This window comes from Anguilla anguilla, chromosome 14 (assembly GCF_013347855.1).
Source record: "Anguilla anguilla isolate fAngAng1 chromosome 14, fAngAng1.pri, whole genome shotgun sequence".
In the NCBI taxonomy this organism is placed as follows: domain Eukaryota; kingdom Metazoa; phylum Chordata; class Actinopteri; order Anguilliformes; family Anguillidae; genus Anguilla; species Anguilla anguilla.
Genome location: NC_049214.1, coordinates 8696086 through 8712710, shown reverse-complemented (window position 1 = coordinate 8712710; position 16625 = coordinate 8696086). Strand labels below are relative to the sequence as shown.

The following is a 16625-nucleotide window of genomic DNA, read 5'->3' as shown; positions in this document are numbered from 1 at the left end:
ATGCATTGTAACATCCGATTGCCAATGATAATTTGCTTAACGGATTTTCACGTGAGAGTTGAGAGGAATCTTTTTGCTCATTGAGTTCGTTTGCTGTGTCCTGTATCTACTTTGATTTTATTTCTCTGTGTGAGAATGATACTAACTTTTTCCCTCCCTCCTTTGACTATTACTCCTCAGAAATTGCTTCCCTTTTTCAATCAAATTTTCTTCCCTCTCTGCAAACAAAAGAGCTTGAAGTTTGTGCCACTAGTGAAAAAGGTAAATTACTGTAAATCAAAGACATTTGGGTTGAGGCTAACATCACTCACAAATTCCACATGTTTAATCATATTTTTCTTCTTGCCTTTTGTTTCATCTTTATTTTTACTTGCATTTTCCATTGCCTCCAGTTTTATATTACGATTGTTAAATTATTATCTAATTTATTTAACCTATTGAGGCCCTCAAGTGCAAATGTGAATCTGGTGAACACAAAACAAAACAGTCTCCACTGCAAATAAGAACATTTGTTACTTATTGTAAGAACTAGCCTGCCAGCAAAACATTTTTGCAGAAAACAAAAGTCACTTCTGTTTTGAAAGAAGTACTCATAAAAACTGAAGTTGTTTTGACACAAATTATATAAAAGTTCAGTGGCTGCCTGAATTCTTTGTATTTATTTATTTATTTTGCCAGGGGTTGGGAGTTTAACGCAACTTTATTTGCAGTGTAGACGTATTTATATTTACCTGTATGAGTTTTTATTTATTTACCAAAGCAACTTGTATTTTTGCAATGCCAGTGTATTTTTCAACCTGTCATTCAGTTTCCTTCTGTTGTTTCTGTTTTTTTCAGCAGCATACTTTAATCACTGTACCTTTTGCTCTCTAACTTTTATGTCAATTCATAGAGAATTATTTGCTATTTTATGTTATATAACATTAAGTCCTTATTAAAACTTTAAACGGAATTACCTTTTTTGCAAATTCATGAAGGTACGTACATTTTTACAATAAATGGGACTTGGATGGGAATTTGGCAAATTTGAATTTATAGAATTGCCAGTATTCCTAAATCTGCCAGACCTGGGTGTATAAAGTCCTGTGCCTTTCGTTTGCATTTTTGGCTTAAGGGGGCTATGAGCAGGGCTAAATCTATGCTTAGCCCTTCCCCAAGCCTCACTGATTGTCCTGTTCCTTTGGTGGGCCCAAAGGCTATTCGCAAGGATATGGAACAGAGCAGAGCTGTTACTGTGTGAATCTTGACATTTCCCTTAAAATACAGGGAAACATAATTTGCAGGGCATCTAGACAGTGTGTGAGTTTGTTTTTGTTTCAAAAGGCAGTGCAATCAAACTCCTTGACTGGGCATTGCAGTTTCATTGTGTCATACTGCAATTTCAAAAATAGAAAAAATGTAACTTTGAACTCTAGAGAGTACCAGAGAGACACTGTTTGTCATGTGCTTAACTTCATTGTCTGGCAGTGATAGGAAATATTTTAAAGATTAGCAAGCCAGTGGAATCTTCAACATACAAACCATCTGCATATGTTTACTTTACTATTACTACAGTGTCATAATAAGTTATAGCCAGCTAGCAAGAAAGAAAGCAGGTAGTGAAATTGCCAGCTAGCTGGAAAATTAACTTACGTAGCAGCTTAGCTAGCTTGCTAGCTTGTGTGTATTTGTTTCTCTTTCCCTCTAGTTAGCCAACATCGAGGGACATGTGGGTAAAATCAGTATTTAAATTTAGTCAGTTAGCTGACATATGGTTACTCTTTTTTAAAATGAGATGGTCTCCCTCCAATTACGTGAAGAATAATAAATGTGGGTCAGATTTTGTCTGCATACGAAAGCCAAAGAACTCATTATGCACTACCCTGACAGTGGAAAAACAAGGGCGCTTTTGCGCTGAGAATCAGATGGTCCAACAGTCATTTTATGTGAAAGGCTATCCTACTATACTTTTAGATATTTTAAATAGCTAAACATCTGTTTAAGCTAACTAGCTTTATTAACACTCCACATTTTTTCCCTGCCTGTTTGCTGTGCTGAGTTTGCTAAGTTTGTTGTGTGCTTTGTAATACTTGAATGAATCACAATGCAGCCTTCCTGTCAGTGAGGTGTTGTGAGGGTCTTCCTGGTATTTTAATGGGTGTTTATGTGCTGTTCTCTCCCTCTCTGGGGATGCTATTGATTTTCGCTGTACGCTGGCCTGGGCTCTCCACGTCTCCTACAGCCGAAGTGCTAGTGCACCAGGAGGGCTCCTCCTTCCCCGCCTCGTCGACAGAGCTACCTTGGAATTTAGTGGGCGAGCCTCTCCTGGGACTAAAGCCACGCCCCCGCGCGGAGAGCGCGCCGCCCACGCGGTCCGACGGCACGGAGCACGCCGGGACCGCGACGGCCGCGGCGGCGGTGGCCAAGCCTGCTCAGGAGACCTCGGTGGACCTCTTCTCCTCCATCTCCTGGTCCCAGAGCCAGTGGATAGCCTTCAACGACGAGTTCGTACCGTGCAAGCGGCCAAACGCCAGTCCCAGGGACCTCCTCCAGAGGCCGCTGTCCATGCCCCCGGCCAAAGCCTTCCGGTTCTTCTCGGACGACCCCAACGACCCGTACAACAGAGTGGCGTGCCGCGCCGGGCTGTTTGCGGAGCGGAGCCCCTCCCCCTCGAGGCTCTCTCCGGCCGCGGCGGGCGATAGCGCGAAGGCCGCGGCTAGCCAGGCGCACAACGGTAACCGGGAGGCATGTCGCGTGTGGCCCAAATGCGTTTTCAGAAGGGTTTGCTTTCCATCTCCTTACTCTTCAGCACGGAGTCCTAAAACCCTAATGCTTTTTTTTCCCCCTCCCCAGTGTGAGAATGCTTTGTGATTTTTAGTTTGACTGTGGCTTGGATTTTATTTTTATTTTTTTTAAATGTACTTTTTAAATGGCCATGCTGTTAAATGCTTGGACTGTTGTAATAGTTGGTTGACTGATTGAAGTGGTTGAGTGTTCCATTTATTTTATTTTTTTTGTTACGCATTTTTTTTTGAGTGTGTGCATGTTTTTATTTAAGTGTTTTTGGTTTCAGCATATCTCAACTTACAAGTTTGAATTTTTTTTTATTCTTTTGGTTTCATTTGTCCATAAAATGAATGGTTGCATGTTTGCTTTAGTGCTGAAGTGTTATTTTTGTAGAATCTTTTGTAGAATCTAACTTTATGATGTGTATGTTGAGTTACATCGACGTGTTCGATGTAAATGCCAACAGTGTGACTTCCAGGGAGACTGAATTTCTTCATCAGGCCGTTATGAAACCTGAATCTATTTTCAGGTCGTAGTGATTGATCTGTGGGTTTCTGATAAACCCTGGGTGTCTGTGTTGAGTGCAGTCACTCACTCCTCCTGATCTCCCCCCCAGCAGCCTCTCTGCAGGGCCGGCCCACCACCCCCCTGGCAGTTGGGACCATAGTGCCTCCTCCGCGGCCGTCCTCCCGACCAAAACTCCCCGCCGGCAAGCTGGCGGGCATCAACGAAATAGTGAGTAGAGGCTTCGGCCCCGCCCGAGCCGCGGCGCGGCGCGCGTTAGCGCCCCGGACATTGTGATGGTGAAACGTCGCTGTCTCGGCATGTAGGTCAGACCATTCAGCCCGTCGAAGACGTCCAACGCCAGCCCTCCCCCCGCGGCGCCCCTGGCCCGTGCCGAGAGCTCCTCCTCCCTGTCCTCCACCGCCTCGCTGAGCGCCGGCAACACCCCCACCGTGGGTGAGTTTGAGCGCCCCCCTCCCTCGCGCATCGCGCGCCAGCGCTGACCCCACCCCCGCCCCCACCCTCGCCGCGTGCGGCCGGCTCATTTCTGTGCCTCGTTCTTCCTTCTCGCTCCTCTTTTCCTGCGAGACTGGCAGAGGACTGCATCACTGACTCGCTGATGAGCGTTCCTACATTAGCTGTCATTAAATCCAAACTCAGAGTTAACCACCAGTGTATAATTACGGTCTTAGTCATGGTATCAGCTGGGTAACTTTGTATGGAGCTCTGCTACTAACACAGCATAAGCTGCAGTACAGTATGCATTCATTTAGCATTCCCTGTTGATCAGGACCAGAGGCAATGATACAAGCTTTTTAGACTGAGAGTCCATTAGTACACACAAATAAGAGCATAGCTGCATAAAAAGTATAAATGACACAAAAAAAATCTCATATGCTTGCAACCCCCATTGTGTGGGTTAATGCCACTTAAGTACCGGCTACTTTCCAATACTGAAGTGTCAGGTAACATGCAAAACCGTCTATCCATATTTGAAAAATTAAGTAAATTATTGCAAATGTACTTTTCTCTCTCCCCTTAATGTGCCAAACCTTTTAGAGACTGTTGTCATGAGTCCACATATCAGACTGAAACTCGGAAATAGACATATTTAGAACCTTTACAGTACTTTTCATAATTTGAGGACTTGTTGCAGGGAAATCATAAAAAGTAAATACATTGCTTTTATGAGTTGACTGAATGTCCATGACTGAAAACATATTACGTAGTGTTTCCTCTCGCTGTGCCGTAGCTGAATTTGTGAATGCTACACCTCACTGTGGTAATTGGCCCTATTCAGAATTTGGCCTCACCTTTGCCTTTTATTTGTAAATTTCAAGGAAACTCCTCCCCTACTCTTGTGAGAACAGCTGTGCTGCTACATTTAACATGAAAAGCATTGCATGTTATTTAGCTACATGCTGTCCTTAGTCACTTAACTAAAGCAATGCATGCCTTTAGCCGCACCACCACCCGTCATGTGACCATATTGGTCCAAAAGGTACAGTCAAGCTGTACGTGTTGGACCGGTTCCTCAGCCTGTGAACACAGTGACCTATGTGCTCCTGATTAGTGGGGGGTGATTGAATGGTGTATTTGCAAGGGAAAAGGCTGGAAACTTGGAGGCTGCTGGTTCAAATCCCAGGTTGGGCACGGCCCATGTACACTTCAGCAAAGGTGCTTTTAGTGGATAAGGGCATCTGCCATACAAATAATCATGAATAATGAAATTCATTACTAAATTGCCTTGGTGGGAAAAGAACAAATTGAAAGTATGCATTGATAATCTCATGCCTTTGATTGGTGTCAAATGTCTGTTCTTGTGAGGGTTGGGTTTGGCCCCCCGAGTTTGAAAATTGCACTGGGTAACCACGTTGGAGCACTGCGGCTTGTGCGCGCACCTCTTCACCTCTCCCCTCATCTTCATTTGTGTTGTGGGCTTTTCTTTTTTCGCTGGGCTCTTGTGCGAATGTCTTAAGACGAAGATGCGTTCGTTGGGAAACTGCCCGCCTTCGAAAAACGCAGCGAGACGCCCGCAGGTAGGGTAAGCGCGGTTGAACCCCAGCTCCCCGTGTTCGCCGTACTAACACCGCTGCCTCTGCCCGCCCTGCCTGGCCTCGACACTAAACCTCTTTCTCCTCAAAGCTCTCGTACAGACGACCCTTTCAGACCTGGAAAAACATCTGTTTCTCTGTCTTATGTTCTCAGAAATCAGCAGTGAACAGCGTGTGGGGCTGTGTTTGTTTATTTACTGCAGAGGCGAAGCGTCACGTTTTCCCTCCCTGCCGATGGTGGAGCGGGTTCCAACGTCGTTTTTACGCTGTGGAGATGAGAGGGGAAGCCAGTGTCTTACGGTTAATCATGGCAAAGGCATCATCTGTCTACTTCCTGACCTATGAGTGTCAGATTTAAGTGAATGTGGCCCCCAGAGTCATGATAATTAAAATGCACCTCGTGTTCCCAATGAGGTTTTGGGGTACTCGACAGCCACACCGTCTGATTAATCATCTAGTTGAGCAAAGCATTACAGAACAGATAGGAATGTTTAATAAAATTCTATTTTTCAAAATAGCAAGAAGTCCACAACATAAAGGGACATAAATTGTGTAGTGTAGTCTACATTTATTGTTCCCTTGTTCAAAGATTCTTTCATTTTGAAACAAATTTCTTCTTCTTTCTTCTACATTTATACTCCGTGTTCTACGTTGACCTTTATTGGCGTAACTGAATAACTGTTCCTATTCTGTATCTAACTATACAGTTCATTGCGTGGATCCTTCTTGTGTGTAATTTCTTTGTAATTTTGTAACTGCCTTTGATTCCGTTTGGTGTTTTGCAATCTCCAGTGTGCTGTATGTTACTGCCTTCTACCTCCCGCCATTTTGTGTCCTTGTTGCTGTGTCTCCTAGATATTGAATTGTTACATTCCTCATGGAACAAAAAAATAAAAATAGAGCCAAATTCCCTTTTGAGATATTTGAGATATTTACTGTGTAATTCAATGTTGTAAACTATTTAATAAACATCTGAATGTATAAATGTATTCATTTTTAATGTATAAAATTAAATTGGCTGTCACAAATTTTAATACTGGCACCAAACATGTTTCAGAATGGCAGCAAATAGTGAATATTGTTGGGTGTTGTAAAGGCAGCCATCTTGTGAGAGCCTCCTGTATTTTCTCTCCTGCAGGGACTTCCCGTGGGCCCAGTCCGGTCACTCTGGGTTCCCAGGATTCCTTGCCTATCGCAGTGGCCTTCACAGAATCCGTCAACGCCTACTTCAAAGGCGCGGACCCTACAAAGTTAGTATCGCGCCATTTCCTCAGACACTGAGTAGAGTAGTGAGCCTCGAGGGTTTTGAGTCCCCTGCTCGGAGACAGAGCCCTAAATGGAGCAGAGGAACTCCTGCTCTACACCACACTATTAAGGCTGCACACGACCCAGGTCATCCGTGCGGTGTCTGGGACACATTAGCGTCCGGCGAGCTCCCGTCATCCCCGCGTGTCTACTGTACGCCACATGGAAAATTTTACCCCGCTCTCCCGACACCATTCTTTCAGAGCGCATAACCCGCCCTGGGAAATGATAAGTGCGGGCAGCATAAACATACATGCCTTTATTGGCTAATTGCTGCTGCGCAGAAGCTTACGTTTTACAGGATTATGGAATGGAATATATTTTACAAACGCATTAGAATCACAGGGCTGGAAAGCACAGTTGTTCAAGTATTTACATATACACACACACGCACGCACACACACACACAGACACATACTCTCTTTATCTTTCAGTATATCTGAATGACTTCTATCTTTTGCTTGGTTTTTCGCTAATTAAACAAAATAATTTTAAAAAACTCTAGGCTAGTGGAATGAAGATGCTAAGATTGATGGAGCGACCCCTGGAATGTGTGCTCAAAAGTGGTCATCGTAAGGGAAAGGCAGCAGGAGTTGGTGTTGGTGTTTTTGATTGGGTTTCAGGAAACTTCACATGCGAGGGTTGTAGATGTATTTTCGTGGCTGTGCATGTTGCACTTTTCCCCTCTGCGATGATCAGCTCCTGGACGCTTGTCTCTTCCCGCCCAGGTGCATCGTTAAGATCACCGGCGACATGACGCTGTCCTTCCCCAGCGGCATCATCAAGATCTTCACCAGCAACCCCTCCCCCGCTGTCCTCAGCTTCCGGCTGAACAACTGCAGCAAGCTGGAGCAGATCCTGCCCAACCAGCAAATCCTCTACAGGTCAGAGTCCCGCAGAGCTGCTTACGCACCAGCGCCGAGGCACCTGAGTCTGCTAACGTCACTGCGGAGAAAAATAATTTTTAGCTTCGAGAACCCCTCATTGCCTAACGGGAACAAATGTTTTTCATTTCTCTGGTGCCCATTTCTCATAACGGAGTCACAAGCTGTAAGAGAGCTCTATCACGCTTTCCTGAGCAGGCTACAGGGTAGGAAAGTTCAACATACCACAGTAGTGAGTGGCTTCTGCTGTTTCCCGAGAGGCTTTGCAGTGTTCCTTTGTGAGATGCAGATACGGAACATCTGGTGAAAATCTGCCAGTTTGTCCAATGTACAGGGAGAATATTGTTGATCAGTGTCCTGGCCACAGCCCCCTAACACGGATACTTCAGAAGGACTTCTGTGCTCTGTGATACTTAGAGGCAGAGGTTACAGTTACACAGCCATTGTCCTCAGAGCCAGAGGTAGTTCAGTGAACACAGCCATTGTCCTCAGAGGCAGAGGTTACACAGCTACACAGCCATTGTCCTTAGACGCAGAGGTAACCATGAATGGAAATGTTTCAGTCCCTGTGCTGGAGGCACTGGGTGGCCCCACTGCGCAGCCTGCGTGAGGTTCTCTGCGAGGAAACCTCACGTCCAAGCCATTTCCTCCTCAATCCGCCCCACAGCTGTTTGCAGTAGAGGAGAATCCCTCTAAACTATATCAACGCAGACAGGAAGATGCCACCCCGCATCCTGCTAGTGTTTCGGCTTAAGAGAAAACCCTGTTTCATAAAACGCGGCCGCCGCACACACACACACACGCACACCCCACACCACACACACCACACACACACACACACACACACACACACACACACACCACACACCCCCCACACCCCACACCACACACACACACGCACACACACACACACACACACACACCACACACACACACACACACACACACACACACACACACACACCCCACAGCCGGCCGTGAGCGCGGATCCTCTGCCTAGCTTAGCGTGCGTGTTTTCCTCAGAGGGTGCAGAGGAAGCATGCGCCCTGTTTCTGAGCACACCTCTGCGGATTGTTTTTGAAGCTGGACTCACAATGCCGGCAGACGTTTCTCTTTGAGGCAGACCCCGTTCCAGCGTGTTCTCGGCCGGCTCTGCCCCAGGCAGCTCAGCGTCTGCATGGCGCGCCTAATTGAATCGAGGCTCGGGACTTAATAAGTGGGTGGGAATAATGGGGTCATTCTTTCCGTGCTATTGGAGCTACGTACGGCAGGGAGGGCAATGATTAAGAATTCAAATTTTTCATAGTCATTGTGTAGGCAAGGGTACTGTTTGTGTATGTGTGGAATGTGAATTGACCAAGGCGTGCGTTTGCTACCTAATACAGGGAATACATCATGATATCCTGTATTGGAATATTTTTGGATCATGTGCATTCACACGTTGGTGTGTGTGTGTGTGTGTGTGTGTGTGTGTGTTTAATATGCAGTGATCCCTCACAAAGTGACTCCAGCACTAAGGACTTCTGGATGAACATGCAAGCTCTCACAGCCTACCTCAGGAAAGCATTGGAGCAGAACCCTGCTGCCTCCTACTACAATGTGGACATCTTAAAATACCAGGTCAGTCCAGAGTGGCTGCCACACATCTGTGGGCACACAATCCCAGTGTTCCTTGAATCGCTGATGGAGCAGTATCTTCATAAAGAAGATGGCTGCATAATTTATCTGTGGTATATTTCTGTGACATTTTGCACAGTGTGATGTAATGGTTAAGGAAATTATCCTGAAATCCCAGGTACTCTTGAGCTACTGCACTGTTTACCTGAAACCTGAATTTCTTCAGGAAATATGCAAAGTTTAAATGACTGATGTGTAAAATCTAAGCAGTAAAGTACTTGCATAAGTCACCCTGGATAAGACTGTTTAATGGAAAAAGTCGGTCATAATAATTTTCAACCGTTCTGTGCTGTAGATTTGGAATAGTAGCCAGATAATTTTCACCATAGCTGTTGGGGTCAACAGCTGCTTTTGCACAAGCTATATTCAGCATTGGCGAGTGTGTCCGGCAAGATTTTCATTATGAAGGCTCACAGCGTTTTTGGTTGGGTGTGGCGGGCTGTCCAATGTGGTGCTGAGCTGTGCGTCCTGTGCAGGTCTCCTCCAATGGCATCCAGTCCACTCCGCTGAACCTGGCCGTGTACTGGAAGTGCACCCCCACCACCACGGACCTGCGGGTGGACTACAGATACAACCCGGAGTCCATGGTGGCCCCGGGACCCCTGGCCAACGTGCAGGTCCTGGTGCCAGTGGACGGAGGGGTGACCAACATGCAGTCTCTGCCTGTCGCCATCTGGTAGGCCGTCCGCCTCTGCCACTGGGAGGGTTACACTTAATACACTGCCCCATCTGCAGCCCACCTCCCAGCCCTCAGTCTCGGGAAAATATACAGAAAATATAAACAGTCTCTCATTACATGAAGCTGAGGTCCTTCATTTTAGATTCACTGAAGTGAAACACAGACATGGTTCACAGGTCATCTGACACTATTTTTATTCACATGAAGCACCTAAAACCAGGGTCAGAGCAGTTAGAAGTTACCTCGCCGGTTAGTGCAGTAAAGTAGTTTTCTACTTGATATAATGATTAAACCACCGTAAAATCTACTGCATAGCAAACAACAAACTATGTATTGTATTACTTTTAATGTTTTATTAATACTTGATTATTTGCTTACTGAATGTGTGTCACGTTCATGCTTACGCGTATGCTGGTGTATGTTTGATGGAAATGATGGAGCTGTGGTTATCTGTTAAAAGAAATGAGCTCGTGCTGGCATGCGAACTGGCTCTGAGGAGCTGTAAATCATTGGCCTGCAGAGTAAATTGAGATTTAGTGAAATGACGCTGCTGCTGAGTTCATTGAGCTGTCTGTGTTGTGTCTGCTCTCAAACAGGAACGCGGAGCAGAACAAATCCCTGTGGAAGCTGAGTGATGTCTCAGAGAAGTCTGAGAATGAAGGTAGCTACAAAGGCATTTTATTAAATGCAGCTTTATAAAGTATTCGTAACTCTCAGCTTTGGATATGTGCACACCGGCATTCTCTGGGGCTAGTGAATGACTTGTATTGTGGGCTTATTGCACATTCAGTTGTGGCTATTTTTGAATTTAGTAGCCTCCTTTAAGTTGGCCCTGGGTATTTATTTATATATTTTTTTTACATGTTGTATATTCTGTGATTTGAAGGTCCCTTCTTCCTGAAATAATCCCTGAAGAACTTCCCTTTTAACAGACCTGTAGTTTATAAGATAAAACAGGGTTGCAGGGTGCGGGAGGAGAAATTAAGGCTGCATGTTTGTGTGTGGCCTCAGGGGCCGGGTCCCTCAGGGCCAAGTTTGAGCTGTCAGATGGGCCCAGCAATCCAGCCACAATCGCGGTGCAGTTCCTCAGCGAAGGGGGCACCCTCTCTGGGGTCGATCTGGAACTCGTCGGGACGGGCTACAGGCTTTCCCTGGTCAAAAAGAGGTTTGCTACGGGTAAGGTGTTCCATTTCTCCTCATCTTCAGTTTTGCTACCTGTCGACCCATTTACTTACCAGAACATCTGAGTAGTAACTGGAGAGTGAGATTCCGTGAAGCCAGTAATGGGTGGAGCTATGATTATATGTCGATAACTGAGTTGTTTGAATCAATGAAAAACATTTTACTCCATCATAAAAAAACAACATGGTGAATACAGTATGGTGAACAATATGGCCTAATGTGCAGGTGGCCATAGTGACATAGATGGTGCTTAACCTTAATCAGGATTCTGAATCATTGTCCAAGCACATGCTGTTATCTCATCTCTGTCCATCCACAGTCTAATTTGTGCTGCTGTTGCTCTGTTTCCTGTAGGACGATACATGGCAGACTGCTGATGGTGAAGGGTTGTTTGTTCCACAAAGCACAATTTCACTATAACGAAAGTGTCTATTCAACATTTTACTCTTTGTCTGGTATTTCTTTTGTCCTATTTATGGAAGGTGGAATCAAATCTGAAGGGTTTCAAAATACCTTTGTTTTTTTTTTCTTGACATTTTTGAAACATCTTTGCATAAATTGAAATGCACCTTTTGGAAGAAATATTTTTACTACACGAAAATTAGCACTGAATTTTGAACACTGTTTAAGAAAAAAAGATTTAAAAATGCAGGCTGTCAGGAAATTTATGAAATTAAAAAATTCTTTAACTTTGATTTATTCAGACTTTTATAAAGTCAAAAATGTAGTCTTTGTTTGATATGTATAGATAACAGTGTAATTCAAATATAATGGACTGCTAAAAACCTTTAAAAAAAAAAAAACTTTAAAAAAAAATACCTGCACTAACAATCTTTCCTGCAGTTTTAGAATTGTTCATTTTCTCTAATGTATATTCAGCCTTAGCTCTGCCAATAATGACAACTTCTAATGCTGGAATGAGAACGACATATTAATGCATGCCTTCCTAAACTTTCCTCAGTGTTTAAATACCGTGCTATTTACTATAGGAAGGCTTAATGTTAACTATGGCAGCCAAGTTTAGTTAACAGGATTTTGTCTGGTTCCGTTCGTGTGCAATGACTCCGATATAAGCTGTCTTAAACTGAACACGTGGATCAGAAGTGTGGCGCAAGCAAGTCAATTTCGCTCGGACGTGACTGTTGAAAACCTCCCCGTCAGCTGTTTTACAGTAACAGTGCCTCTTTTTTATTAGAAAATTACCACTTCTTCAAAATGTGCCTCATTTTCTTATTGTTTTTCTGTTTTCTTAAACTATTTTGTATTTTGTAGTACACCGAGATAGCACAACATTTGTGCGTACCATCTTTTATACTCTTGTTACTGGGATGTTGAAGGGAAATGCAGCTGACTTGGCTGCATTTTAAACAAGCTAACCTTATATCAGCATTTGTCTTCCAAAATGATCAGTCATGGGCAAATTGTTTCGTGATATGTTTCAGGATTCGCGTATCAGCCCTTTCTTACGATTTTGAACATCACTTTGAATCGAAACCACATGGGGCCTCTTGGAAAATAAGTGCTAATGCTAAGGCATCTTTCCCCATTAACGGTAAGGCATTATCCTGTACTGTAAGTCACGTTCGGCATTTGGCAGTGTCGCATCTTGCCGGGGCCGGAGCTTTCACAGACATCTTGGCTCTGATATTACATCATGCCGCATAACCAGTACACCAGAAACACAAAACCTCCTCCACACCACTTCTGTGTGGCCTGTCCTGACTAATGGTGCAAGCTGTACCACAATGGACTAAATGTATCCCTTTTTTTTTTTTAAATACAGCTACTTTATAATAAATGCATTGCATTAATGTCTCTGGCTTAAAATACACTAAAATAAAAGAGGAGAGAAAGTCTTTGTATTAGCGTAAGTAAATTGAGTTGAAACTGTATTTGTGATAAGATGTGTTGCTTTAAAAAGGATGACGCTCACTTATCTGTAATTTATTGTATAAAGATTAACACACTTTTTAAGCAATGTAGCATTATTCCAAAAAAAAAAGAAAGAAAAGTGTCATGGAAGTATGAGTATTTAAACATGGGAAAAAAGATTGAAACCAAATAAGCAGACAGTGTATTCTCTTCAGTACATTTTAAAGACATGACTACTTGTTTGGAAAAGGTTCAGAGTGTAAATGAGTTAGTCTGAATACCTCTGGAAAATAGTCATACCAATTTGCATATGATTCCAATCTAAAGCTATAGTTTACACTACCCCTACATAATAGAGTTTAGAACAGAGTCAGACTACAAATTAACTTTTTTGTCCCTACTGTTTATATTTAATTTAATAAATTCGTACAACACAAGGGCAATAAGGAACTGGAACTATTTTGACCTAGGTCATTATTAAAGCCACTAAAAAAAAATATTTCTGCCATTTTATCTTTCTGATGATTCTGTTTTTGTGTTTTGAACTCAAGGTTTTCACAAAAGAAAAGAAAAAAAAACGTGTGCGCGCATACATGATTCACTAACCAACTTCTGGTGCTCACCTTTATTTTTGATTTTTTCGTTTTTTTTTTTTTCTTCTTGACCCGATGCAATATTTGTGTAGTATGTCATTGCCTCGTTGTAAAAGACCACCTCTGGAAGGGCTACTTTTCTTTACAGTCAGTGGTAGCAATATATCATTTTAAAATAAATTTATTACAAGTATGATTTTCAAGATTTCTGAGTAAATTGCTTTCTCTGATGGAAGTCTCTGTTAAATGGACACGTAGCCTAAAGTGCTGTAATTGCATTGGTAGATTCCACTTTACGGCACCTCTGCAGCTTGTTGCCTATGTAGTGTGAAGTTACTGTGTTTGAAGTCCACTAAAATAAAAGGGCATCTTAAAACTCTGATTATAAACTGCTTAGGGTACCCAGTCGTTGTTTTGCATTTTTAGATAGATTGAACGGGAATGTCCATAAAGCAAAAGTGCTTTGCATTCTGGGAAAAGCCAATAGCCTCCAAAAGGTGTAAACAAAGAACGGATTGGCAAAAAATAAATGAAATAGTCTTTTTTTGTGTGTCTTCGTTCTAACAATAGTAACTGTGGCAGGAAGCAGTGACATACGTGCGATCAGCATGTGTTGAAACTGTAGCTTTATACGCTGTATTTGGCTTTACACACATCATGCCACAAAGATGAGACATTTTAAGGCCTTTCAGTTTAAAAAGCCTATCCACTTACTGTGGCTGTATTTAATTACTGTGACAGCAGTGAGATTGGGGAAAAACAGGATGTTCTTGGAAAGTTTTTCAGATTTTCTTCTTTTTTTTAAAAAATTTGACTACAGCAAAGCAAACCTACAGCAAAATTGACTATACAGTGATTGAATATCGTTTTGTGTTCCATAGCACAATTTTAAACAAAAATTTTAGGTGTTTGTCTTTTTTAAAGTGTTTATTTCCATTTGATGAAATGGCTCACAGTGGAAAAGGCTGTAAGCTGGCTTGCATGGACACATACTGTATCAGTAAATGCAAATGACACTGGAAACCCCAAGCTGTTCTAAGCAGAGTTGAAGTATAAGTCTACAGGAACTGAATATATATGTAACGTATTTAGCGAGCTGGTTCTTGCTTCTCTACACAGAAATCTCTCTTGCTGCCTCTACATCATCAGTAATACTCTATGGCATTTGGAGCTTTTGTTTTCATTTCATTGTTTGTATGTTTAAAAAAATCATGTAGTCAAAAGGAAAGTAAACAATCTGTAAATGTAAATGATCTCTCATGAAATGTAAATTTTACAGTATCTCTGCCACTTTTGTCTTTATAATTCAATGTGCCTGTAATAAATGTGTAATATATATATTATATATACATATATAAGATTACAACTAAACATGGTGTTGTGTGTATTATTTCGTATTGCAGTGGTATATGTACTGATCATTTCTTTTTTTGAATAATAGGTCAGTTATTGCCATATTTGAGAATCTGCTTCTTCGTTGGGTCAGTCATTGTCAATTTTGGTGATTACTACACCACAGACCACACAGTACTACAGGACAATAGTGGTGCACTATTGAAGTCTCTCAATTGCAGATTCTATCATATATTTAAAAATCCATGAACAAAGATTCTTATACATTACATGGTCAAAAGTATGTGGACATATGACATCCAAATTCTCATCCAAATTTATGGCCATTAATATGGAGCTGGTCCACCCTTTGCTGCTGTAACAATCTCCACTCTTCTGGGAAGGCTATATACTAGATATTGGAGCATTTGCAGGGATTTGCTTCCATTCAGCCAGAATAGCATTAGTGAGGTTGGGCACTGATTGGGCAGTTAGACCTGGCTCACATTTGGCTTTCCAATTGATCCCAAAGGTGTTGGATGGGGTTGAGGTCAGGGCTCTGTGCAGGCCAGTCAAGTTCTTCCACACCGATCTCGACAAAACCATTTCTATATGGACCTCGCTGTGTGCCATGGGGTCATTGCCATGCTGAAGCAGGAAAGGGCCTTCCCCCAAACTGTTGCCACAAAGTTGGAAGCACAGAACCGTTGAGAATCCATCGCATTAAGATTTGTCTTCACTGGAACTAAGGGGCCAGGTCGAAACCATGAATAACGGCCCCAGACCAAGGGGTGTCCAGGTACTTTTGGTCATATAAGGTATTTATCTGATTTACATAATTTTCTTTCTGACTTGATCTACGTCAGCACTAATTTGTCTAATTCATTTATTGGATGTAGCTAGAGAATTAGGTCATGCTAGTTTAAAATAAATCATAGGGTATCGAGGGTATTATGAATTATACATTGCCATCTGAGAAATACTGAAGTGAAAACTTGTAGGATTTACCTATTGACCTTGCCGCGACCCTATTACACATGCTTGACCGGCCTGTTTATTTTACCTCTTCAGACAGCTCAGTAAATTATATAAATGAACTGTTTCAGAGTAAAGTCAACAAATAGCAGGTACGAAGAAATTTCTGCTGTATGATGAGGATTTAAAAGAGACAAAGAAAGCGCAATCTGAATATTTATTCGGTGGAATTAAAAGTCAGATGGGGCAGATGGTGACATCAAACGCCCAGGCTGGTAGTTTGAAATGAAGCCAATCTTAATTTCTGAAAACATCAAATAATGTAATTTACATGTAGTAACAAAGATTATTTATCATCTAAGTTTTACTTTAAAGATGCAATAATTTAATCCTTGTGCAAAAGGCAGAATCTTCTGCAGACTCATATTCCGCCTAGTACACCTTGGGGGAAAAAATGGATATACGTCAAGCTTTTTGTAGTAGAAGTTTATTGTTCAATTTGTAGATCAATCGATCAATGCCAAAGGAATAATCAACATAAGAATATAAATAACTTGCAGTCCTGCCGGCGTAAGTCTGAACGATATGATTTCTGAGTCTCTGGGGAGGTGCGTGTGTAATTGTTTGAATGAGGAGGGGCTTCTGCAGTGAAGGAGCAGTGTGATGACAAGTAGCGTGCGATGGCTTTCTAAGGTCAGTGCATTCGATGTTGGAGGGGCTGTGCGGCAGCGTCTCAGTGGGGGTTTATGGAATTGTTTGGCTCCGTTGTAGAGCTCGCAGTAGTTCTGGGCCCTGGGGCATT

General features: G+C 42.7%; 1 protein-coding gene across 13 annotated transcripts in view; it reads left to right on the top strand.

Moving 5' to 3' along the window:
* Nucleotides 1–14887, top strand: part of fcho2 (FCH and mu domain containing endocytic adaptor 2) — a 55524-nt gene extending 40637 nt beyond the window's left edge. For 4 of the 13 annotated variants that reach the window (XM_035390115.1, XM_035390113.1, XM_035390112.1 and 1 more), the window contains 12 exons: nt 181–261; nt 2222–2713; nt 3383–3501; nt 3597–3726; nt 5250–5309; nt 6463–6574; nt 7358–7513; nt 9001–9133; nt 9667–9866; nt 10466–10530; nt 10881–11045; nt 11406–14887. In XM_035390115.1, coding sequence (XP_035246006.1) covers nt 181–261; nt 2222–2713; nt 3383–3501; nt 3597–3726; nt 5250–5309; nt 6463–6574; nt 7358–7513; nt 9001–9133; nt 9667–9866; nt 10466–10530; nt 10881–11045; nt 11406–11428 — 1736 coding nt within the window. In that variant the 3' untranslated portion in view covers nt 11429–14887. The remainder of the gene's footprint in view (nt 1–180; nt 262–2221; nt 2714–3382; nt 3502–3596; nt 3727–5249; nt 5310–6462; nt 6575–7357; nt 7514–9000; nt 9134–9666; nt 9867–10465; nt 10531–10880; nt 11046–11405) is intronic. The other 9 variants (XM_035390116.1, XM_035390114.1, XM_035390119.1 and 6 more) reach the window with 6 other exon arrangements.
* The last annotated feature ends 1738 nt before the right edge of the window (nt 14888–16625 follow it).